Source organism: Streptopelia decaocto (assembly GCF_964273445.1).
Source record: "Streptopelia decaocto genome assembly, chromosome: 9".
NCBI classification, from domain to species: domain Eukaryota; kingdom Metazoa; phylum Chordata; class Aves; order Columbiformes; family Columbidae; genus Streptopelia; species Streptopelia decaocto.
The window spans coordinates 1,240,017-1,266,846 of NC_138664.1; the positions used below are offsets into that span (position 1 = coordinate 1,240,017).

Consider the following 26,830-nt stretch of genomic DNA (forward strand, 5'->3'; position numbering starts at 1 on the left):
GTACCATCAGTTGTCAAACAGATACGCTGTTACACCTCATTGCTATCACATTCATTTAACGTTTGTTACCAATAATGTTCTGCTGATAATGTTCAGTTAGTAATTTGTATTTCGCGGGGATTCTGAAGTTTATTTCAGTTGGCTGCGAAACATCCATCAAGTCTCCTCCTCCTCCTCCCTCTCCAGCGGTGCTGAGGGAATAAGGAAAGGAGCGACCTGCCCGTTAACGTTGACAGGAGTGGGTGCTGTGCGGGTGAGTCGCACCTGCCCTCACCGCCCTGCCAAGCCAACCTGCTTTGACTCTGCCGGCCTCACAAGTACCACGAGGTTTTAAGACAATCAGAGCAGTAATAACCTCAGTGATCAATGAAGAAGCTCTAAGGAAAGAGAGCAGGGCTTTCCTGGGGTTCACTTAGCTCAGGACTCACCTCTTCTGGAACTCAGTGTAAAGTTTGCTTTCCTAAACACTGCTTTACCTTTCATCTTCCTTCCTGAGTTCTTCATAAATAAAATGATCCATTCGCTTAAATATACATGATCTCATAAACTGTTCTTCGAAAACTCCGTAAGCTGAGGAAGAAGAATGAGGGCGACATTTTTGTTTTCCCTTTGCATTCTTTAGGAGGTACCAAATTCTTGGCTAATGACAGCGTATCTATGCCCCAAAGACAGTTTCCCAAACGAATATTGCCCACCACAGATCAGAGGGCAGTAAATACACCCACAGCCTTGATAGCCGGAGATACTGAGATACAATCGGTTCTCAAAGTCAAGTCTTTCAGAAAAGCAGGGCCCGTGTTCCTAACAACGTCTCTACCTGCAAACCCCCCTTCCCATGCAAAATGATTCGAATGGCTATTTACACTTGTCATCAGGCTATTCAGGGCAGGAATTCAACTAATTACGCATGCACAATCGTCAAACGAAGAGAGCGTTTATACATGCGGAATGAAGCAACAACTGGGAGAATACAGCTCTGTAACACAGGCGGCAGCTGTAGGGCCAAAGATGGATCGGGCAGCTAAAGACACTGCAGGCCGAGTCATAGAAAACTACGTAAGAGATAAAAAAGGGTATTAGGATTTAAAAGCAAGATTTCTAGCTATAAAATCATATTAAGATTAATGAAAACTTTAATAGGTAAATTATTTTCAAATATTTTATTTAGAGAACTATGAACTATTTTCTAATAATGCCCTTTACATAGTTGCATCTATAGAGGGCTAGTGGAGTGAAAGCAAAAGACGCAGCGTTAAACAAACTTTCCATCAGAAATGACAGGTTCATCTACAAAAGCAAACCGAATACAAATGATAAATCAAAGAGAACATTACATAAATATTTACCCCGTCAAATAGAGATTCAGTGTCAGAATTTGCCCTTCAGGGTTGATTTGCGAGTGTAGGGAATACAGTGTGCAGTAAGTGTACGGAGCACTACAGCTCTTAATTTCTGTCTAGAAAGTTGTGAGTGCGACGTGAACAGAGCGTTTCTAATGATATCCTCAAAATAACAGATCAGAAATCATGGGGCGGGTGGGGGAAGCTACACTAGTTCTCTACACGTTTGGCAGCCGCTGTTTCACAGGCTGCCGTATATACGTTTAATGACATCGGCCTCTTCCTTGTCCAGGATGCCCTCGTCCACATAAGCATCAGCTTGCTGATCAATGAAATCTCGCAGCTTTGAAAGATCGTAGTCTGAAAAATAAGAATTCATCGGCACGATGAGTCATTGCCATTCTACCGCCCCGCTTAAGAAACAGCACCAGCCTACGGTTTATGCAACAAATGCAGTTTTTCCAACATGAAGGGAATGCACTGCAAGTGACACCTGTGAAAACAATTATAAAACCCCAAACCAACAATCAAAACCCCGCCCAAAGTCTTTTTATATGTCATGCTGCTTTTACTATTCAAAAGAAATAATCAACTCTTGCTCTTGATTGCTTGCTGACAAGTGCTAAAGAAAAATATGTTCTTGTCCAGGGACTGGATGTTCTAGTCTGCGGGCCAAAGTGGCTGAAACCCTCTGATTTTCACAAGTGTCATGGGTTCAAAAGTGTTAAATTGGCTGTTTCCTGTTGAAATCCCAGTCAAATTCCCACTTACTATAAACACCTGCAGTGAAAATTCAAGGAAGTGACTTCCTGAAAATAAGCAGAAATAATACGATATTTACGTTGCTGCAGAACACGATATCCTGACCCGAGAGGGGAGTGTGGGACAGCGTTAGTGCCAAAGAGCCGCTGGTGGCCCGTGTGTGTCAGTCGGCACCACGGGGGCCGCACTGATGCAGCGTGATTCACACCATGTACCTTAAATAGACTTTGCACATGCTGGAAAACATCACTGCTTTCCATTAAAAGAATTCAGCTTTCAAATAACATAAAAAGGTAAGTATTGCGTAGTCGTAACTCTGGCAACAGATCCAGTATGCTGGCACATAAACACAGTACCAATTTTAGATAGATAATTGACTGCATAAAATGTAAAGCTTAATCTGTTACAATCACAAGCGGGCAGTCTGGAAAACATCGATGTCTCGAGGGCTCATACTTAGTTAAATGAATTAAGATCTTTCATAAAAACAGACACATCCTGAATTTTTCAGTATAAATTACTTGTTCCACAGACAGAACCTCCAGAATCTATGAATACTGATGTTGCAATGTGCTCAGTGTCCATCACCAGACAGCAACAAGCAGAAGGACCTTCTTGCAAACTGTACGTTCTTAACAAAACAGGCAGCAATGACTTTCTGTCTTTTTATGGGTGGGTGACCAAAACTGGGCAGAAACAGAAAGACATTAAGAAGCAAATTAATGCCTGTGAACATTTTTGTAACAGTATAAGGCAATTTCAAGTGAGTAATACAGACAAGTGACGTTCAGAACTCTCCACTCCAGCAGATGGGTCCTCTCCGTACCTGAGTGAACAGGAGTTTTCCTGTTTGCTGTAACGGGGCCGGGATTTCCCACCTGCTCTGTCCCCAGCGCCACCTAAGAGAACGTCACCTGTTTGTCCCTCCAGCTGATCTGAGTACCAGGGACAAAGCAACTGAATCATGAGGTTGTGAGATTTCATCCATGGTGGCAGAACGAGATCATTATTGGAGATGTGGAGGTTTAATTACTAAACGTTCTGTATGAGACTTACAACCATTAAGATCCTATCCAATTCAGGCTAATTCGTATATCTCATGGCAATTTAATTTGGTTTGTTTTTTTTTCTAGAAATTGATAACTGTTGATTTCTAATACTTATTTGCAACCTATTAATTTGGGCAAGTGATTAGAAAGATCAGCTTTGGTTTATATTCACCACAACAGCTGCAGTATTACCTCGAGTTGAGAAACTCCTACAGTTAATGAAGTGAGGTCTTATTTGCATATTCAAACAAAGCCATTTGCCATTGCAAATAATTCTGGAATGTACTTTCATTCCTAAATGGCTCCTGTTTGTGTTGTGAAACTATAAACTACCTAAGTACCTTGTGAAAAATCTGAACGGGTTATTTGCACGTATTAGTTAACTGACCCCCAGTTACGTGCTTTGGAGACTAAAGGCAGCAGGACCCCCAGCAGCGATGTCTGCGGGGGAACGGTGCCCATTTACACAGCAGAGGAGCTGGGCTTAGAGAGCACGGCTTTCAAAGCCAGGCCTGGGAGCTACTGAGGACAAGCCCACAGAGCTTATAGAATGTATATGTGCAAAACAAACTTTGGACATGAAAGCAAAACAGGCCAAAATCCAGGCTTTTGACAGGTTTCTCTGTAAATCATCCAGACCGCTCAAGTTTACTTGCCTCCATAATAGGCAAGACACAAATTAACATTTCCAGGGTCATTAGTCATTGAATGATTAATAATTTCTACTGAAGTTTGTACAAAGTTAAGGATCTACAAACATTTGCCTGAAGAAAACCTAAAGCTCTTCAAGTATTGCAGTGAGCACACCAATCCCCGAGCGGGGGAGGAGACGGCTGCCCATTTTGATACCGAAATGACTTTGTGAATCACTGTTCCGCTGGCTCCCAGGTGCGAGCTGGAGCGGAGAAGTGATGGATGAGCACATCAATACCCCCAATCTTGCACTGCAGGAACCAGCACGGTGCATTCACGGGCAGATCAGCTTCCCCTGCCTGCGCCTCCTTTAACATCATCCCAGGAGAACTGAATTAGCATTTTACAAAAATATAAAGTATGGAAAGGCACAGTAAATGTAATGTATCAAACGAGTAAGAACACTATTCTAATTTTGTCATAACGTACACTCACTTTAAGGCCCATTTCCATTGCCGGAGGACAATAAAGATATTTTAGTGCAAATGAAAACCCATCTATACAGAAAGCGTATGTCTTAATGCATTCCCAGGCAGATAAAGTGCTATTGATCTGCAGTCACAGCCATTTGCAGACTGCAGCACTGCAGAGGAAACGTTGTTATAGGGAGTGAGGGGCTGCCCACTCGGTATGTGCGATACAGACACAGAAACAATCACACAACCAAGATCTAATTACTGTAATGAGTACACTGATAAAGAGAAACGTTAATTAGAGTTGGCAGGAAAACTCTTGAGCAAATATGTATGCCTGCTGCTAACTGCCATTGCTGCCATTGTGCGGAAATGATTTTAGAGACGGAAAAGAAAATTTTAAATTCTTTCATATCATGGAGTTCCATATAGGAAAATGAATGTGTTGAGCTATAAGCACATACCCATCTCTGCAATGTAACCCAGCACAGCCTGTGCACCCTGTTCCACACAGCTTTGTGCCTCAGAGCTGCAGCTACCAGAGTTTATTTGGGCTGTAATCCAATATATTACAGTGCTAGTGACTTAAGTTTGTATCTTAACTCTTTATGATTACGAAACAAAGCTCGTTGCTGTTGGTGCTGGCACGCACAGCGCCGGTCTGATGCACTCAGCTTTTCAGAGTGCATCCAGACATCTTAAACACATTTACTTCACGTACAAAATCATGACTTAAAAACGTGTTGAATGAAGAAATGAAGCACTAGACAGAACTGATGGACTGTTACCTGGTGACAGACAGACCTTAACTATCTGACAGCACCTTCCACTGGGTACTCACTGCGTGTTTTGTGGCCAGTGGCTGTTTGGGCCAGTTTACATGAATTTGCCCTAGTTTACTATTTTCATTCATTGATTTAACTTTTCATGACCTGTATTATTTAAGCCTAACACCACTAATTATCTCTATAATCTATAACACCACTAATTACCTCTATAATCTAGACAAGCACAGTTTCACATTACTATTAGTTAACTTCTAACACGAAGTTATACCACGCAATTTAAATTACACACTTTGTTATGTATATGGTGCCCATCCCAACGTCAAGGCTTTTTATTTCATACCTTCTTTGTTACCTTGTTTGTTGTGTTTTTTTAGCCATTCTATGTTCTTCTTGATTGCTTCCAAATACGCCTCAGCTTTCCCTAGAGAAGGATGGGAGAGAAGTCAGGCGTGCGCTTAGAGCAGCGACGGCCGCAACTTGCTCCACCGGGTGAGCCTGGTCACGGCAAAGGCAGATTAAAACTATTCTTAGTTTCTGTTTAAAAGCTGAGTCCTGTCAACCTTAGTCAGGCCAAATTCCCCCAGATGGACAGCAGGTTTTGTCTGTGCAAGATTACTCATCCACAAACTTCGCATCATGGGTGTTTTCATCCGTCTACGCAGCTTTCTGTGGTGTGCGCAGACACTGCACATGTGGATTGAAGGCAACCTGCAGCTTTTTGATCATAATCATTGTTCAACAAAGATGAAGCTGTTAAGACAGCAAGGAATGACTTAAATAAGACTGAGAACTTGGAGTTCATATACGTGTCAGGAAACTCCTCCATAATGAAGTACTAACAGCATATAGCAAATGTGAGGTTGTGTTGTTTTGGAAAGACAAGTTGAAATACAGCTACTGGAAAAAAATATTAAAATGACCATGATAACTCCTTGTTAAAGCTCAAATTTGAAAGCGATGGCTATTTTTGGACCAGAATGCACACAGGACAGAATTAGTTCAAGGATTACCTAATAAGGCCCCTAAAGAAATATTCCAGCTAATGGATTTTGAATTCTTAACTTGGCTGGAGCTTTATTGATGTAATGTTCTTACATTTGTCAGAGAAAAAAACCTAGTAGAAGGTTACTACTGCCAACTATGCATGTCTGGCCCATTAGTAAGTGGATACAGTATTAAACACACCATAATTTTGAGCTGGGAGTGCAGAGTTAGCTTTGTAGTAAGTTACTCTGTGAAAGAGCAAAGGCCATTGCATGGTGAGACAAAGAACTAGTGATCCAACTGAAATTTCAAAGAGCTATCGGGCTGAACATTTTTCTGAAGCTAAAGGAAAATAACCCGAACCAAACTGAACAGACAGACTTGCAGATTTGGCAGCCGATTTGCACCCCACGGACAGAGCAACTCCAGCTATTACAGTCCAGTGCAGCATGGTACATGGCATTACATGGCGTGCTGAAGCAACTACTAAGTTTGCTTATTGAGACACTAACTGAGTGTAACAGGTTTTCAAAGTGATGTAAAACAGGTGAACTGCTGATGAACCGTGACCTCTGGCAGTGAGCAATGCAAATGATTGCGCTTTGCAGAACTTTTCAGTACTTTTCAGTTCCCGCTTGTTCTAACACAAACTAGAGAGATCTACGGGCTCACTCAGAATATCGAATATCCCGATGATCTGATTTCACTGAAAAGTCACGGATGGAAAGAAGCAAAATCTCTCTGATTGCTGTGCCAAAATGCAAGAGGAGCTGTCAGTTCTGTGAAAGATGACAGCCTTACTCATCAGGGGATATAGCTTCATACATCTAAAAGTAAGCAAATAAGTACACTTCCAAACCAAGCTGTTGTGTGCTGGCTCCCAGTTAACTGCAAACTGAAGGTATTTATGCTAACACAAGGGAAAAACAATACCAAAGACAATACCAATCACTTGGAATAGGGATGGAGCAAAACCCATGGCTATGTTGTACCTCTGGGCTCTTCATGGTTTCCTGCTGCCTTTTGTTCTTCATTTTTTGTGGAATCCTTTGAAATTTCGTATTCCTTTTCCATTTTAGCGGCTTCTTCCTTCGTGCTGTCTGCTTCTTCGCTGCTCTTGTCTACAGAAATAACAGTAAGAGCGTTTTTGTATCAACTGCACCAAAAGCACTCCTAAATCACATCAATACGGTCCTTAGGAGTGAAGCAGCTTGAGTGACGATCGAGGAAGAAGCTCACTGGAGTCTGGCTCAAGGTGGCTTCTAAAGGTCACCTCTACCCAGACCTTTGGAAATAGGAACATCTGTTTCTGCTCTTACAAATGGCAGCTGAACACAGGTGACTAAAATCCATAATATGTATTAATAGTTCATCAAGGCACATTCCTTTGTGCGGAGAAAAAATATAGGAAATTTGCATTCACCAGATCCAAAGTTGACAAAGGATTATTTTTTTTCGATTTATTATTGAAGTCTTAGAAAGCATCGCTAGAGCTTGCTGCTGGATACGTGTAATGTCTGGAGCCCACTGAGGAAAAGGACGGTGGGTATACTTCTCAAAGGTCGGACAATGAAGGAAAACTTCCCCTCTTGCTGTGTTTTAGACACCCCAGCTGTGGCCACAGGTTCTCGAGGGACTGTCACCTGCAGCCTGGATCTAAAGCCATTAACATGCTTCTAGCTGAACAGGTTAAACCCCATGTCATCCCAGGAGAGAAAACTGTAGAACAAGTACCTGCTGGCAGCTTTGTTCTGGCTTTAGTAGAAGGGTTCTCGAGCTTCTTCTTCGTCTGCTCAGCTATCATTGTATCCAAGTTTTCTAGAAATCAAGGCAAAACAAAAGCAAACCCTTGTTAGTCTTCAACAGATAAACGATGTTCTCCACACCACCAGCTGGAATGGTAGGTGGAAAGCTAAAGGAGCGGTCTCCATCCTTGCCTCTGAAGAACGAATCCAGGGCCGACACCAAAAAAACAAACAAATAGCTCTATGGAACTTCGATCAATCTTAAAAAAATTGACAACTAGATCATGACAATAGGGGTACCAAATACAGCCAGTATTCATACAGACAGCAAATGTGTACATACCTATTGTCATATTTAAATCATATAACAGTATCTGTAGCGATTTATTCTGATGAAAGCAATGAAAGGGCTTAATTAACTCCACAAAGTATACAAGACTATGAAACACGTGCTTCATCCTGATGGGAAAATACTATCCCAAACTGCTTATCTGTCTGGATTTTAGATGGTTTCACTGGAAAAGAAGTCTAATAAAAAGTTTTAAAATATATTTAGATTAATGAATATCTGAATCAAAGTGACTAAAACAAATTGTTCTTTTAAGTTGCTGAAGTCAAGCATTTACCTGAAAGCCCAGCAGACAAATGTGGCTGTGTATGTAGTTCTAAAAGTCTAGAAAACTCATCTACTTTGGAAGTGAAACCACCTTTTCATCAAGATGGATGTTTCAGATGTAAACATCGTATGTTTATGTGGGGAAAGAAGTCCTTGTGGTATTCCCGAATACAGGTCATCGTGCAATCTGCCGTATTTCCTCTACGGTGCCGAATTTTCTTTCCCTTCATCAGCTTTTTTTAAAGGTTCAGTTACACATGGATGCAAAATGCGACAGACGTCAGCTGGGTGGAGGGGTATTTTTGCGAGACTTAGTTTTGAATTGGCAATATTATCTTTATATAAACAGCTAAAATATTCAGTATGAGGTGTGGTAACTGTGGCATAATAGATATTATAGGGCTGGTAAATATTTTAGATCGTATCTTCTGTGTAAGACCAACCAACCTTTTATCCATCAGAAAGATACTCAGCCCTGAAACCTAAGGGTTCATTTTTCAGCAAGCACATTTCTCTTGGTGGCAGATCAGCAGAACCAATTCCGCCGGCCATCGGATGAGGAATCACATCATCCTGGCTGCCCGAGTCCTCTCTGCTCTGTTATTCACATCAAATTCAAATGCCAGCAATTTTTGTTGGCACCTTCCTTAATCGCAGCCTGTCAATTCTACATCGCATTATGGGTTATTTTTTGGTGAAAACTATCTTCATTTGGTACATATCCTTTCAATGCGATTTCTGGCCCTGCCGTACACCCTAAACTAACCAGGCCTGGGCTGGGTTGTGAGCCGGATCAGACGTCCACTGATGAACAGAAAAACCAAGCTAGAATGACAGTGGTGCTATTGATGCCTCACTAATCACTTAATCCAAAGCTTATTGAAAAGACCGTAAACATTCCTTTCAGCTGAGCTTAAGATGCTTTTTAAAACCCTTGAATCAGTACCATACTAGTATTCCAGCAGGAATATAAGGATTTTTCTGTTGCAAGAGGCACAGTTTTTAGGATAAGATTATACAGCTGAGAACTTTGTGCTTCATTAAATATAACTTAATGAAAACAGAGTACTAAACTGGTGTTCATCGTGCAAATACATTCATCATGCAAATACACTCACTTAAAAACCCGGTATCTTTCATCGGTAAAGATATGGACAAGGTTATATGACAGATCTTTTAATAAGGACTACACTTTACAGGAGAAACACTGACGCTACCTGGCTAGCTGGGCGGCACAGCAACACGGATCTCCGCATTTCACAAGCAGCTCTATGTTCTGCGCCACACAGGGGAGTCAGCTCTGTAATTATGTTTATGGGGATCACCTGGTGTATCTATCTATCTATCTATATCTATATCTATATCTATATCTATATCTATATCTATATCTATATCTATATCTATATCTATATCTATATCTATAATCATCTATATAATCTATATAATCTATATAATCTATATAATCTATATAATCTATATAATCTATATAATCTATATAATCTATATCTATATCTATATCTATATCTATATCTATATCTATATCTATATCTATATCTATAATCATCTATATCATCTATATCTATATCTATATCTATATCTATATCTATATCTATATCTATATCTATATCTATATCTATATCTATCTATAATAGAGATAATGTTATCAGAGAATCCCCTACCTCACAGACTATTTCCCAGCTTTATCCTCTCAATATTCTATGTTTATGGGGATCACCTGGTGTACCTATATATATATATATATTTATATATGTATATATGTAAGAGAGAGAACATTATCAGAGAATCCCCTACCTCACAGACTATTTCCCAGCTTTATCCTCTCAACAGTCTACGTTTATGGGGATCACCTGGTATACCTATATATATATATATATATATATGTATGTAATAGAGGGAACGTTATCAGAGAATCCCCTACCTCACAGACTGTTTCCCAGCTTTATCCTCTCAATATTCTATGTTTATGGGGATCACCTGGTGTACCTATATATGTGTGTATATATATATATATATATATATAAAATAGAGAGAATGTTATCAGAGAATCCCAGTTCTCCTTGACCAGGATTTATTGCCCTTTTTGCCCTTCCGAATGCCTGCCTGTAACAGCTGGTGTTGTTCCAAACCATGTTTGCACTTGCGGTGCGTTGCGGGGCCAGCCCGCGCAGTGTTTGCCAAGCAACGCGCGGCGCGTGTGCAGCTCTAACGAGAACCGATTACTTTTCCGGCATCGTTTCCCTGGCAACCTAAGTTTTACAGAGGAAGAGTTCAGAAAGGTACTGACCTTTCCCCAGAGCCGGACACTTATTTGAAATGGCGCTAATTAAAAGAACAGGACAATAACTGCTGAGCTAATGGAAGCGACCTGCGCTGTGAAACGGGTCTCTCCGGGTGGCTCCGAGCAGCCAGCAGGAGCTGGGGGATCTGCCTTCTGCCTTCCCTCACGTTCCAACGTGCTCCTGGATCCGGAATGAAGCGTTCCTGATGCAGGAGGGCTCCTAGTTGGAGTCCTGGGCCCCGTTTCCACAGGTACCACACACTGATAGATCCTATTAACTGCACCTGAAAATGCAAACTCCCAGCGCTTTCGAAACTCTGAAGTCTTTTGAGTTGGGTATTCAAAAATCTGAATGGCATAAAATCCGAGTGTTTATCTTAACTCTGGGAGAATGCACTGCAGTAATAGCCTTTAAATCCATGGAAAAAGATAGTACATGAAATAATATTACAAATTAAATTACTTTGTTCTTATTAGAGAGGCAGAAACTAATGTACCCATCCAAGTATTTAACAGAATTGGCAATGAGAGCCTGAAATGGACCCTTCTCTACAGATAGACAGATTCACAGTGTTTTCCAGACTCTCACGAATCTTCCTGCAAAGGGTTTTTTCGTCTGCGTAATTGTCTTGCGGCCGGGAGGCAGCTTCACATTCTATCCTTGTCAAACTGACTGAAGCTGAGGCTTCATGTCATCCAACTTCTGCAGAAAGATCTGCCTGGCTGTTCTGCTTTCACACAGCACAGAAGGGCTGCGCATGTTCAAGGAGAAAAAGGGATGGTCACGGTACCTGAAATCAGTCTTAACGATAGATGAAAAATGAGTTTACTTGATGGGTTCCCACACTACAGCAGCTTCAGCAGGAAAGCTTGGTGGCTTTGTGGCTTTGTGCTGGTGACTGATGCACGAGACACACGGATTGCAGGCATTAAAAAAGCACCGTTCTCTCAGGGCTCTTCTATATCGTGCCAGAGATGAACCTGAAGAACTTGCAAGGCCTTTTGACACCTGTGACAGAGCTCAGGACACCCCAGCGTTTGCTTGTGACTGTTCTGGTGAGAATAGCGTAGCTGGTTCATTCTTTGGCCAAACCTTCCTTTTAGCTTACGTAAGTGCAGGTCCAAACACTGTTAATACCCTCTGGATTTTCACCAATGCAGCCAAAAGCAAAGTTGGACCTTTAGTCAACTCGTACATGTTTCATGCATATGTCATATAAACTGCTTAAATGTGATGCACAAGAGAAACCCCTCCATTGTGGAATTACAGATGGGTTTTAGCCTCGCAACCCTCTTGTTCCTCTCCAACTTCCTGCCTTACGTGTCAAAATACGGCATTTTCTCTTTTGAATCTTTCTGTTAGATTTGCCGTGCTGATGTGTCCGAAGCCTGACAGTGCCGTGGGACTGACCCACGCGGGTGCGGCCATCGCTTGGACACGGAGTGCAGGCAACGCGGTCACAACGGCTTGAAGTACAACAGCAGCAGTATCACCTGGCAAGCACATTGAAAGCAAGTCAAGAAGTAAAACACCATTAAATAGATGTGTTTGGAGGTGAACAAAGCTCTGACCAAATCTCCTTATGAAATTCCCTACCTCACAGACTATTTCCCAGCTTCATCCTCTCAATATTCCACAGGCGTTTCCTTTGCTTTACTCCAGGTCTCCTAGAGCTATGTGGCGCAGTTCTGTACATGATATGACGGTCATGTAATGTGGTGGGAAAAAGAATTAGTAATACTAAAACTACTGGATCTCTCTCAAAAAGATATCAGAGGAATTTTAGATCCTATGGATACTGGGAATACCAGGCTCTCAAACACATTGTCCCCCGCGGGTGATGCCCATTGCACTGCGGGGTGTAGAACTGCGAGGTTAGCTGCATAGACCTGCCACACCGCAGCTACCCGGTTATTTTCTATGCCGTGAGAGTCTAAATGAGGGAAAACAAGAGAGAAGGTCTAAGCAGTGGGGGCAAACAACCCCATTCGTGGTTGTGCAAATGCAGGAGTAGCGTGGGGCAGACACGGACGAGGCTACAGGAAGAAAAGCTGTGAAGTTGCAGTGGGGTCTGCGATCAACATCCTTCCTGCATTGCAGTCCTGTCTGGGCCTTTGCACACTCCCTGTCCCCACAGCCTTTTATCTCCATGCAGACTCATGTCGGGTTTAAGCATTCACATATACTTTACACCATCACTGCTGCTCCTCAGCATCCGGCCCCCTGTCCCCATCTGGGGTGCCCCCAACTTGTCAGATATGAGAGAGTCCTTGGTCTTCCTAAGAACAGGACGGAATCCTGGCAGCTGTGTTACCTCAGTTCATCAGATACGAAATAAACAGAGAAAAGAGAGCTGCCTGAAATTAAATAACTCCCACTGGCAGCTGTATGCATCAGTCATATGATAAAATAACACTGGGCAACGAAATTCACATAGGGAAATCGATTAAAGATTTTAATGCTTACGAAGAAAACCTACAGTAGCAACAGACCATTTGGGAAAAAAAAAAGGACATTAAAAAAGAAAAAGAAGGTATTATGCATGAACAGTTCGCTGAATGAAACACTGTCACTGGCCTTCATCTGCCCGGTTAAAATGAAGGAAAGAACAAAAGGTCCACACGACACCGCCCATCTATCGCTTGCAGCCTCTGGCACGGTCTGGCCATGCCGCCCCCCAGCCCTTGGAAGCCCCGCCGGGCGCAGCAGGGAGCACCCGCGGCCGCGGCCGGCGAGCGGGGCAGGGACGGTGGGGGCTCGCCCTGATCTGCGCTGGGCTCTGTGCCCGTTCTTGCCTAACCAAACAACAACCAGGATCAGACCTCTGGCCTCCAGCGTCTGTGCTGATGAGAACTTTGGGGATTAGTCCCAGTATTCAGACGAGTTCTCCCCGATTGTGTCTGCTCTGCACTGGGCTGTGCTGGGGACATCCCAGAGCTCTGCCTGCAGCAGCACTGGAGCTGCCAGGGTACCGAGTGTGAGCGCGAGCGGCAGAACGGCTCTTCCGTATTCCTTAGCACAAAGAGGCAAGGGCACGTTACAAATCAACATAGGGGTCTTTATGCCTTTTCTTTTTCCCCTGGATATTCTTTTCATGCAGCTTCAGTCTGGTTAAAAGAGAATATTATAGTAAAACAATAGCCGAACAGTAACTTTAGGAAAGGACCAAACTAATGAGTGTGCGTGTACCTCGGCAATAGTCACCAATGAACCATCCATCTCCCTGTTGTCTTGCAGTTTGGTCTTCTTTCCAATTGTCCTTGGAGAACAAACGATGAGGGGGCAGGAGAGGTAAACAGAGACATCTGTTCCTGCCCATGTCTAACCAACACCATCTCCTGCTCAGTCACGGGGAGCGTGTGGCTTCTGACAGTGAGTCAGAGCCCGGGGGAGGCGGCGGGAGAGGCGCCTTCGCTGCGGGCTATGGAGGAGGCAGCTGCCACTCAAACACTGCATATTGATGAGCCGGAGCAATTTCTCTGTTCTCCCTTTTCATTAAAGGGGGATTGGCTCCCCATCTAGTCTGCATGTTGTAAACTGTGGCTCCAGTAAGCTAAATGCTCTACTACAAGGAGGTTAAGAGTGGGATGCCCCTCAGAAGGAGCAAAGCTACAGAGTGCTCAAACTTTTCTTCCCACTCCTTTGCCTCTTTCTGTTCTCCAGTGTTGCTCAGTTGTGGAAGATACAGAAGCCCTGATTTAGAAACTGAAAACAAAATGGCCAACCTCAATCATAAGGTGCAATAAAATCCATATTATATGCAGTATAAACATGAAGCTTCTATATCACAGTATCACAGTATGTTTGGCATTGGAAGGGACCTCAGAAGCTCATCCAGTGCAATCCCCCCATGGAGCAGGAACACCCAGCTGAGGTTACACAGGAAGGTGTCCAGGAGGGTTGGAATGTCTGCAGAGAAGGAGACTCCACAACCCCCCTGGGCAGCCTGGGCCAGGCTCTGCCACCCTCACCAGGAAGAAGTTTCTTCTCAAATTTAAGTGGAACCTCTTGTGTTCCAGCTTGAGCCCATTACCCCTTGTCCTATTGTTGTTTGCCACCGAGAAGAGCCTGGCTCCATCCTCCTGACACTCACCTTTTATATACTTATAGACATTAATAAGGTCCCCCCTTAGTCTCCTCTTCTCCAAACTAAAGAGACCCAGCTCCCTCAGCCTTTCTTCATAAGGGAGGTGCTCCACTCCCTTAATCATCTTTGTTGCCCTGATATATCTATGAGACAGAGAAGTACTGATGTCAAAAGTTCGTGCTACACGTATGTCTTAATTTCGACTGAAATAGAGCTAATTTTCTTTCTGGTAGCTGGTACAGTGCTGTGTTTCGGTTTGAGTATGAGAACAGTGTTGATAACACGCTGATGTTTAGTTTCAGCTCCTCGCGCTGGCCTGTGGGTGTGCACGAAGGGCTGGGAGGAGACATGCAGGACAGCGGAGCCCGCTGGCCAAAGGGACATTCCATGTGCTCGGTGTGTAAAGCTAAGGGAAGAAGAAGAAAGTGGAGGGGACATTCGGAGTGATGGCGTTTGTCCTCCCAAGTCACCGCTATGTGTGATGGAGCCCAGTTGTCCTGGAGGTGGCTGAACCTCCTGCCCATGGGAAGTGGTGAATGAATCCCTTGTTTTGCTTTGCTCGTGTGCACGGGTTTTGCTTCACCTGTTAAACTGTCTTTACCTTAACCCACCAGTTTTCCCACTTTTACTCTCCGATTCTCTCCCCATCCGCCGGGGCAGCGAGCGAGCGGCTCCGTGGGGCTGAGCTGCCACCACAATGTTCTAGTCCAGGAATGATAACTCCACAGAAGAATACAACTAAGTTACATTTCTAGGGTAATAGCTGGTTGGATAACACAACTTTCATTTGATCAGGGCGGCAATGGATAAATTTGCTACAAATCTACTCTTGCAGGCAGTGCACGGCAGGAGAATATCAGCAGTGTACTGTGTAAAATGAATTAATACATACACACTTGTGCCTCTTAAGAATCTCTGAAAGCTCTATTTTTGTTATGGTCCACTGGGCTCTAATTACCAATATTTCCCAGAATAGTTCTAAAAATCACTCATTAGTTTGATCTTATCAGTGGGAGATGATTTACAAATGTGTTAATATCTGAACAAACTGGCAGAAACCATTTGTTCCTGTTTCTAAGTTGACAACAATATTATTAAAATAAATGTATGACAAAACTATAGTTTACATAAATACTATAAATAGAGCTTTTACCGGGTGGTAGTGGACCGGTATGGGTTTGTTTTCAAATTAGCTGGATAGCCTGGCATACATAATAAAATTCACTCAGCACACAAAAAAATCCTCTTCTTTGTGCCATGTAGATGAAGCTTTTCTTTAGCGTTTATCTGGGCTGTGATGGATGGCGCTGATGGAAAAGCTATCAGAGTGAATCTCTACCATGACACTGCCCAACAGACACAAGGAAAAGGAAGGAAAGTACGATATTATTCACAAACCAATATTCAAACAGTACAAGTACCTATGCAATGCGTCGCTTATTCTGCCCTGTATGAATCAAAGTGAGTTTTGCTCTTGGCTCGAACAGCACTCAGCACCATGAAGGATATCGTCCTTTCAGTTCTGCATGGAGGAATCACTACCCGTTTTTTATGCAACCGGCTTTCTAGAAAGATTTCTGGAATCCTTTGAACAGGCTACAAACATATAATGAGGCTTTCATTCCACAGAAAAATTTGCTCCCAAATCAAACAGAGCGTTCCTAGTTAAGAAAGTAAAGCGTGAGAGCAGATAGTGGCATTTTGCCACCAGCAGGGCAATTATCAAATATGATGCATTTTGGCTGAACACACATTTTATATCAGTTTGTTACAGCCTCTCATCAGTGTTTCCAGAGCTACAGTTTCCGAATACATACTGTAAAAGGTAGGCAGCACTTTTTCTCCTCTTTCATATGTATGACTACATTGGTTTTGGTTTTTGGGTTCTGTGTTACAGATTGTATTTAGCATACGTAAAGCTTTTCGATATGCATTACATAATAATGAATATTCGCATAAAACATGAACGCCTTCTCCTTGCATTTCTGTGTGCTGCGTGTGCTTCTCTTGCACCACACTGCAGCTACAGCCTTTGTAACTGAAAGCTCAACCTAATAACATCATTCACTGCAGCAGCAAGTTAGTTTCCCCCAGAGTAAGACACAATGATGATGACATAATGCTGTGGTTTCCAAATCCCAAACCAGCTGTTCCTGGCACGTGCATTCACATTCACTGGCTCTGTGTCCATGTGAGAGGCCCAAAAGCTTGTGGCTTGATCCAGTAAATGATTTATTATTTTGAATGTATAATTCAGGGACATAACTTACGCACGGCTTCAGCCGCGGAGTGGGGAGAAGTAACTTAGGCAGTTTCCCACTGTAACAAAGGAAGGATATAATTCATCTGCACAGACCCAGTGGGTTTTTTCCACCAAGAAGCACAGGATCTGCTCACTGATTTTGGACTGGGGGAACAACTAAAAGCTGCCAATGTTTTTATTTTTTTCCTCTCTCTGACAGATATTCATACTAATACCTTTATATACCATAATAAATACAGCTGGGGATCAGTCCCCTAACCCAAACTGCACCAAGCACCTATTCATGTATTACTGGGTATATTATGTTGTAACTTTGAGCTCAATAATGGTGGCAATAAAACTGCTTATGGATACTGCAAAAAGCTAAGATTCTCCTGGGCTTGCTCTTCTTGATTATTTGAGAATGCTAGCTCAATAAATGAAGGTCAGCTTTAAAGCCATTTCTCAACAGCAGGTCTAAAAAAAGAATACCACAGAAGCAACTTGAGACCTACGAGAAAGCTTTTCCTACTCCAGTGAGCTGTGTGATGGAACACAAAATCCAGCTCTGCATAGATCGCTCATTTGCAAGGCAGAGTCTGGATACATCAGTTGATAGTCTTACTTTAAATCTAGACTAAATCAGACCTCTGAAACTCTTAACCTAATCCCTGCCCCCTGTACTATGTCATCATGGCAATTTGTTTCCAGGGTTACAGTATTTATTTACTCAAAGTCAAGTCAATATGAACAACTGCCTTGAATTTTAGCAGGAAAAACACATCCTGAGTGTAATTCCATTATCTCAGGGCTCTTGCGTCAGGGATGAATTTAGCCTATTAAGTTTTGGCACAACACTATCAGTGAGGGCAGGATCTGCTTAAGCCATATTATCTTCATTTGTAGAATGATACTGAAACAAACAACTGTGCTTGTAATCAACCACTTCTTTATGTGCGTCTATCTTTAAATGTCAGAGAAATAAAGCTGAACTGTAGCATAAGATGTCCAAATATTCCAAAATTCAAGAACTTCTCACAGAAAATAAAGGGATAATCTTGGTCAGAGATATAACGAATTCTTTAGAGAGGAGGTGAATGTGAAACATGATCCACTGGGTTTTTTTGCAGCCAAGTAATTGATAATCAAACCATACAGTTACGGTTGCATCAATCAATCAGGTATCTGCAACAGCCCATATCAAACAAGCCAGCAGGAGTCATGAAAGATAATCACCAGACCGGTGATTGATTACGCTGAGAATTGCCCTGATGTGAAGAAAAGCTCTGGAGGCTAACCCAGCCCAGGAATACTTCAGAAACATGAGAGGGTTGTATAGAGCTCATGCAGATAAGCCGCTGTTCTGTAGCTCTCCTTGTTTAACAAGGAAAACTATCAACAGCTCATGTGAAAGAGTTTGCAAAAGCCAGGAGAGCTGTGTGAGACAAACAAAACAAAAAACCCAACCCAGGTTGTTCCAAAGTCACTCTTCAGGATATTATAACAATTTTACAACATCTGCAAAACCACAGGCTCCAAAATGGATCCAGGAACGACTGCTTCAAACACTACTCCTGCACCAAGATGTAACGCCTCCCATAGACAGAAGGAGCCTCACCTGGTAGGAGACCATGGCCTTGGGTCCTGCAGCTCCAGCTGCTTACAGGTGACATGAAGGGTGCTGAAGAGCTACGTTCTCTTTGGAAAATGCAGGTAGCTGATCCACCCGAATATAACTAAGCCAAACACTAACCTTCCCCTGACACAAAACCATTGAAATCAAGTGTTTCACAGGTGTGGAAGTGAAATAACCCTCTAAATACATATGCAATAAATAACCTTTCCTTCATTAGATGGAAAGATTAAAGCAGTCTGGAATGTAACATTGCTATAAAGACCGATCGATCATTCAGAAGCACAGCTTTATGATTTCCAATTAGTGAGTCTGAAACAGGTCTCATAAAAGCTAGGAAGATGGCAATAAAATCATCACTGCTGGCAGAGTAAGAACATAGCATTGCTAACACTGTTGCATAAAGCATGGAGGCTCACCCAGATAGGAGACTGCTTCCTCAGGTGTGATCGTTCCGTATTTCACCATCATCTTCACAAAATCAATCAGAGTTTTCATGATGGTTATCAAGGTCTCTTTCTCTTTTGCCTCCGTCTCTGTGCGAGGAGATAAAGCAAAATTAGTCAAAGACTTCAGGCCACTCAGAAAAACTCAGTTCTGCAAACTGTCCACAAACCTCATGCACAAAAAATGACCTAATCACTAAAAAGAAAATGCTGTCCTGGTTTAGCAAAGAGAACTGTACGTTTTTCCCTTTAAATCACTCCTGCAAAGTTCACCTGAATACACTTTAAAACTTTAGGGTTTATAGCTTTTTGTCTTGAAGGTCTATCTCATGGAAGGTAAATGGTATTAATTCTGGTTTGCAGATAAGAATACTAAACACACTGAGATGAAGTGACTCGGCAGAGTTGAAAGTGCTGGTCAGAGGGCAGATACAGGCAGAGTTTTCTACAATCTCTGTCTATCTTTTATTTGTCTGTGAAGTACTCAGTAGACCGGTCTGGTTCTGTATGAGGAAGATAGCTCAGAGATCCCTTCTCCTACAAGATCCATGGATTCATTTACAGAAATATGAAGTATCACAGTATCACAGTATCACAGTATGTTTGGGATTGGAAGGGACCTCAAAAGATCATCTAGTCCAATCCCCCTGCTGGAGCAGGAACACCTAGGTGAGGTCGCACAGGAACATGTCCAGGCGGGTTTTGAATGTCTGCAGAGAAGGAGACTCCACCACTTCCCTGGGCAGCCTGTTCCAGTGTCTGTCACCCTTACTGAGAAGAAGTTTCTTCTCAAATTTAAGTGGAACCTCTTGTGTTCAGCTTGATCCCATTACCCCTTGTCCTATCATTGTCTCAAATGAGATTGTTACTGTGCACAAGACCATGACTGTTACTGGAAAAACATAATATTGCATGGTTGAGAGGATCATGACTCCGGAATAGGATATGAACAGTGATTTTTCATTATAAAAATTCACCTTCTTGCCCACACATATCCCTGATTATCTTCATGATCATTGCTACTTAGCTTTCTTTTTCCATTTTCTTTATCTGCTGAAAAATCTTACTGCTATTTCCGCAGCAGCAGCACGGAACTGCCCAGCACACGGCTACACGAGCTCTTCCCACAGCCCAGGTTGTCACCCCAGCGGAGCCAGGGACACTGACGGTCACACAGGGACAGTCAGGATCGTCCCCCCCGCCTTGGCAGAGGGCCGGCCCCTGTTCCCAACACACATCTGTAGGATGCAATCGAATCCCCTCTCCTCCGGCGTGATCCAAGCTGGCAGGCGAGCAGCACAAAGCAGGAGCCAATGCGGAGATGTGCGGCCAGCGGGACCTGCTTCTCTCTGCTTGATAACCCGTTAGACCCAACATAAGCAAAATGTGCCCTGAGGTGTTTCGTTCTAGCTCTCCGCTCGGGCATTCATGGGGACTGTTTGAAGCAAGTTTAAGGCTCCTGCAGGACAAGGAATCTACAGAATAAATTGCTGCTGGCTGTTCTGGAGAGAGCAGAAGATGCGCTGGCTGCAGGAGGAGAGTGGGTGTGTGGCAGAGCGTGCTGGCAAAGGGGCTGTGGCGAGCTGCCACGATCCTGCCTGCAGTCACTGGAAGGCAATGACGTCTCGCACCGGAATGGGAAGAGACGTGCAAAGCTTTCACTGCAATAAGCGGCAAACCTGTGGTTTGTGAAAAGGCTGAGAGGCTCAGCCTCATTAACTGGGACCATCACGGTGAGGATTCTGCTGTGGCTTACTCAGATCTCTGTTGGCTTAGAAGACACGGATGTTACTGGAAAGATCTCCGGAGAAAACAATTTGCCAGTTTTTCATCATGCCCTTACGGGAATGAAAAGAATTCAGGGCTCTTGAATTATACAGCACAAGATGGGAAGGGCTATCTAGGTCACACAGTCTGCAGCTCTGAGTGCTGCTCCTCCCAATGTTTTGCCATATGCACTAATCAAATTAGTCTCTGCTATGCATTTAGAGAACATTTTTAAAGTACCTGGTCTCTTGCAACTGGGGAATCTGTGGGAAAGAGAAGGGAAAGGAGTAGGAGAAAACAGAGAGAATCTATTTTTCTTCCTAAATGTCCTTGTAAACACATGATGAGCTCACCTGAGTTAAGACTTTTTAATAGCGCGTAAAAATTTGGAAAATATTGGAGGTCTTCAAAATTATCTTCAGAAGGCAGCTCATTTCTTCTTTCCAAGGCATTAGATGGTGACCAGGTGTTGTCCAGTGTATCATCAGTTTCTCCATTAATGAAACCATCCTTAGCAGCGTTGCTTAGTATCTCCACAAAAGACATTAAAAAAATATAAGCACATTGTTTCTGGTGACAGAGTTAATAGAGCAACAAACAGCATCATAATCTTATGTCAACACTTTCCTAATTATGAGATAAAGACTATGCTGTTTTTCCAAAGCTATTTCAATTTGGGATCTGGCTTAAACCTCAGAGTAACTCATGATACGTTCTCCTATCTGATGGAATTTCTTAAAGAACACCTTTAGTTTCCAGATTGCACTAATTATTCCCTAAAGCAAAGCAGTGTACTGGTCTACTTGTATCATTTGGCAAGTGAGTCAAAATGATTAGCTACGGAATTACCATTTTTTCCGGTTGCTTTTCTTTTGTATCACTGTCTGCTCTGCTTGGAGGGTAATTGAAGCCTTCAGACTCCTTCTCACGATCCTTCGCTTCATTTGCGATCAGCTGCTGTAGAACCTCTGCCACTTCATCTTCCAGCGTGTAGGCCTGACTCTCTGTGATCTGTTGAAATATTTGTGCAGAGTACTTATAGGATAGTGTTTTTCCTGGATTAAAACATCAATATGAAACCTGAGCTTTGTAAATAGGTTGCTTTATATATGTTTGCTTCAAAGCTCAGCACAGCCAAATTAGGTGTAATACCTTCACTGATATGTGTGTATACATGTATTCATAGATATACACATCTCTATCTATATACATGTATATACACACACATACAAACACTTATCAATGATGTGTGTATACATAAAAAACACCCACCCACACATATTGTCTCCAGTAGGAAAACAAGCCCATATGGGGCTTAACACAATGGAGTCCAGCTGGAAAGACGGAGCTGCAAGTGAAGCAGACCTGTGTATGTGCATTAGTGTGTGTATAAACGTATGTGTTCTGCAACATACCTATGTACAACTGAGTAACTACGACAAAATACAGTAATGCAGAAAGGGGAAAACCAAATAGCTTTCTATGGCATCATTAAAATGTTCTCTCTTTGCTCCATAGCAGTGTCGCTTGTATGAAAGCTCGGCCATGCAGCTGTCCCACAGCTCCCTTTGCAATCAGTGGGACCCAGCACGCAACTGCTGATGGCAAAATCCACTGCAGAAAAGATAGGGTTAGTATTTTAAAATGTAAGGATCCCATATTGCAAAGGCTAAAGCCATTGGGATATCCAGAGGTCAGAGACAAATGCAGTCTTGCTAAAACCCAGTAACAATGAGAAATGCATCCTTAACTAACCAGCATCATTGTACGTCTGCTCGTGACAATAATTAGTAGGTGGATAGGAATGAGCCTAGACCCCGAATGCCCCTCATTTTCACTCAAGTCAGCATTAATAGCTGGACACAAAGAGCATTAAACCAACCCCCAAAGCAGCTGAATGAAGTATTAGCAAGATACTTACGAGCCCCAGATTTAGAAGTTTTGAAACGATCTTGTCAAACACTCCTCTATCATTCTCCTCGTAGATTCTTGCAGCAATTTTTTGAACAATGTCTTCCGCAGTCAAAGGAGTGCCGTCCAGCTGATGGAGCCCATCTGGGTCGTCTGAAAGGATTACAGTTTAACTGTGTGCCCACTGTCCTAACTCATTTGGATTAGACATCTTGTAAAATATATCTGCCCACGTCTTTTTCTCTCCAGAACAAAGCTGCGCTTTTGAAACACAGTAGGAATATATTCCATACACACTTTGGAATCCAACACATCAGTCCCAATGAAAAATTCTGTGTGTCCATTTTCCACATCTGAAAAATGTCTTTCTGCCTGGCTTTTTTGAAAGAGCAAAGACGACTCTTAGGAGCACACTCTCCTGTTCCTAGGAAAGTTGTAAGAATGAGAGAACACTGCTCACACATCCCCTCATACGCATCTTCCCGCTATCTACTGCCATTGTGTGGCCCCCTAGTTCAGAACAGATCCTGACAAACACCGATTTCAGCAAATGAAGTTTTAATTATGTAATCATTACTTATGGCAAATAATATTATATGACCAATGGGAAAGTGTATATGATGAGTAAGCTTCGGTCTGTGATGAGCAAACTTTGATATAATTAAAAACATCCTGAGCTAAATGCTGCTCACAACTCTCAGCAGATTCGAACTGCAAGTCAATTAACTACTCCTGTAGTAAAGGCAAAGATTATTTGGCCCTTGGAAACTTCTTTTAGCTTTGTGATGAAGAGAATTATCTAACATTGCATGTAACATTTGAAACAAACATATGCGATTTAGCTCTGCATAAAAGTGCTTCTTCCTTTCAAACCAGAATACATTTTCATTTAAAATGTGTCCCATTTTCCTTCCATCAAATCAAAATTGCTAAAAACCATAATGCAGATTACACTGTTGGGTTTTCCTCCATGGAAGAAGACTGCGAAAATCAACAGCAATTGTTTTATATTGTGTTTCAAAACCTAATTGTAATATGACAAGAATACAACTGGAAAGAATTGAAACTGCACACCAGTAACAAACAGAGCTCTTTTCTCCTGGTGAGTACAACATTCGTGACTGCAATCAGTTTGCAAGAGAAGCCTAACCTAAAAGTCACCGAAAGATGATTACAGAATACCTTGGAATTTATAATCCAGGCCACTTTTAGTGGAGTCATAGTCATCCACGAGCCTGCGGTTCTTGGTGGAGTCTGCATCGTCAACGGCCAGCTGCTGCTCATACAACGAGCTTCTAATGGACTCCCTCTCCTTTGCATTCCTCTCTCTTTCTGCTACCGCCTTTAGCAGGTTCAGGTCATCAACAAAGGAATAATTCCTGAACTCTGGCTTATTTTCTGAAAAACATATCAACGCACACATGACATAAAATCTTATACCATCATGAATATCACTATAAAGCAAAGACAGATGTTTTACCTGTGGGAGCTATTTTCCTGTTCTTGTCTGCCTCAGCTTCAGCAATCTGATAATACAAAAATAAAACAAACAAACCGACAAACAGGCAGAAGGAATAAATACACCAAAATGTGTGACCCTTTAATTTATCAATATCAGCAGAAGCCTTAATGCCTGATCTTCCCTCTTAGTAAGAAGTTGGCGTTAAGAAGCAGAACATGATTAAGCGGTTGGCACTTTTTGTCAGTACAAAGGCATCCTCTGATCAGAATCAGACACTCTGAGAAGCTGAAACAGACTTTCCATTTTACAATAAATGCCAGTTATGTTTTTCTTCTTCAGTCTGAGCTCCCGGTAGCTTCAATACAAAGGGGTTACACACCTATAAGCTGTTGGAGCTGACAACCTGCTTTTGGAATGCTGGACAGTAAAACTCTACGTGCTAGTTCTTAAAATTATTGAAACTCTATTTTGTACCCAACCCCATCGATATTTACTTTACTGACAAATGTATTTTTAAGTGATTTGTTGAGCCATTAGGATATTCATGGATCTGGTACCTGAAGGCTCAACATATTATGAGAATACCCAAACTAAAAACCACTGTAAATATTTTACATTTCACTTACCTGTTCCTCCAAAGGTCTTTCTACACTTAATTGCCTGTTGTGTATAGATTTATCTAGAATAAATGAACACACATATATACTCAGTTATATGATGCATGTGACTACAAAGAGACAGCACATTTTTTCTTAATTTATCGTTTTCTCCCATAAAACATGGTGTTTTAAATATGACGCCAACTGCTAGTTCATGTAAAAAAAAAAAACCAACAGTGTTCCTAGAAGATTGAGAATACAATAAAAATGTCAAACATTTAAAACAATAAGATTGCTTGGGGCATAGGGAGGGGCTCTGCAATGAGGTAACAGAAACACAGATGTAGACTCAGTGACCCCTTTCTGATGAGAAAACTCAAAAAAAAATTGGGGGGAAAAATGCTGTAAGAGATTGACTAAAATAGCAATAATCGGATTGGCACAACCGGGAGATTAAAAATCTCTTACATCCAGAATACCAGGGGAGACAGGGAGCAAGAGAGAGACTTGTGCAGAAACTGCTGTAGAATAGACGAAAACGTTGCTTGGAAAAGGCTGAAAAAATTCAGAGCTTTTCCCTCTACCGGCATCTATGTCTTCACTTTGATATTATATTGCAACTTCCGTGATCCAGCGTCTTGCACCAGGAATATTGCTTCTTTAGGATCTAATTTCTTTTAGCCAAGTGGAAGGAAAGTTTTTCCTTTCCTCCACTTACACCCTGCAAAACTTTGCCCATCTGGGAGCAATCGCGTTACCGAAGGCGCTTACCTTGGCCCGCGGGTTTGGGGAAGCCATGCACCCGGCTCGCCAGCAGCGACAGCACCTGCACCGCGACCGCCAGCCGGACGAACATCCTGCGGCCGCGCAGCCCTGCGGGCGAGCCCGGCCCGGGGACGGGGCCGCTGCCCGCGGGGCTCCCGCCGCGCTGCCCTGCGCGGCCCGGGCGCTGTCCAGCGGCGCGGTGCTGAACCGCCCGGCACTGCCGACCGCCGCGCTCCGCAACGCCGGCGCCGCCGCCGCGCTCGGCCGCTCGTCCCCGCGCCCGCAGAAATGGTCGATCCCGTCCCCGCCGCCGGTCCCGGGCAGGGGGGAGGAGACGGGGGAGGGCCGCGGCCGGCGGAGCATGCGCGCCCCGCTCCGCGGCCCCGCCAGCCGCAGCCCCTGCCCGCCCGCTCCCGGGGGAGCGGAGCCGCGGGGGCTCCGTGCCGGCCGGCGGGGGCACGGGTGGCGTGGGGCGGCCTCCCCGCCTCGCACGGGGCTGAGCACCGCGGCTGAACTGCCGGGAGCTGCGGGAAAACCCGACCTGCTCGGCCACCCATGACAGCGCTTTTGGGGGAAGGCTCAGGTTTGAAGTCGGCTCAGAAAGGCTGGGTTGCACACGCTTTTTGAGCTATAAAAGTGGAATTCGGCCCTGAGGCCTATGAATCTGTGACATCTGTTTAAGCGCTTTCCGCGGGGCTGGATTACACAGGAGAGGCACAGTCATCAATGATCCTTTTTACTACAAAGAGAGGACTTCATAAGTTTAATTATAGCACATCTAGCTCCTTAAATCTTCGAATCAAAACAAGCAGTAGCACAAATGACAATAAGCCATGTAAGCCAATTCTGAACATTTTCATAAATTAAAATCTAGCCCTTGCAGACACAGAACAGCAACAAATCCCCAGGGATCAGAGGAAGACATTTTCACAGTTTTACGGCAGAACAAAGGATCGCAGCGGTAGCTCTTCTCAGAACTATAGGATCTGCTTCCAAAATGGGAGATAAATCACAGTGGGTTTTCTTCCAAAAAGACCTCATCATTTTGTAGTTGTAAATGCACACATGCAGGCTTCAGCTGAAAACAACTGAACGTTAGAAATCTCAATACTCCTTAACTGCTAAACAAAATGGCTAAAAGTGCTATTCGAACAGATGAAGAGGATCAGTGCTTTTACAATGGAAAACCAGGAACAGTGTCAATCTCGTAGCGTGTATAATATTATCA

General features: G+C 43.1%; 1 protein-coding gene across 2 annotated transcripts; it reads right to left on the bottom strand.

Annotated features, from left to right (window-relative positions):
- Positions 1-1,237: 1,237 nt before the first annotated feature.
- SCG3 (secretogranin III) lies at positions 1,238-25,693 on the bottom strand (the record flags this gene model as incomplete). 2 transcript variants are annotated; one of them, XM_082061044.1, is made up of 12 exons in its annotated part: positions 1,238-1,700; positions 5,398-5,466; positions 7,022-7,150; positions 7,764-7,847; positions 19,072-19,188; positions 21,219-21,396; positions 21,715-21,876; positions 22,787-22,929; positions 23,959-24,174; positions 24,257-24,302; positions 24,865-24,917; positions 25,609-25,693. In XM_082061044.1, 12 exons carry the CDS (start codon positions 25,691-25,693, stop codon positions 1,582-1,584), a joined length of 1,401 nt encoding a protein of 466 aa, XP_081917170.1. In that variant the 3' UTR covers positions 1,238-1,581. The 2 variants fall into 2 exon arrangements, with proteins under 2 accessions (XP_081917170.1, XP_081917169.1); XM_082061043.1 differs by having other exon boundaries at positions 5,386-5,466.
- Between the last annotated feature and the right edge of the window lie 1,137 nt (positions 25,694-26,830).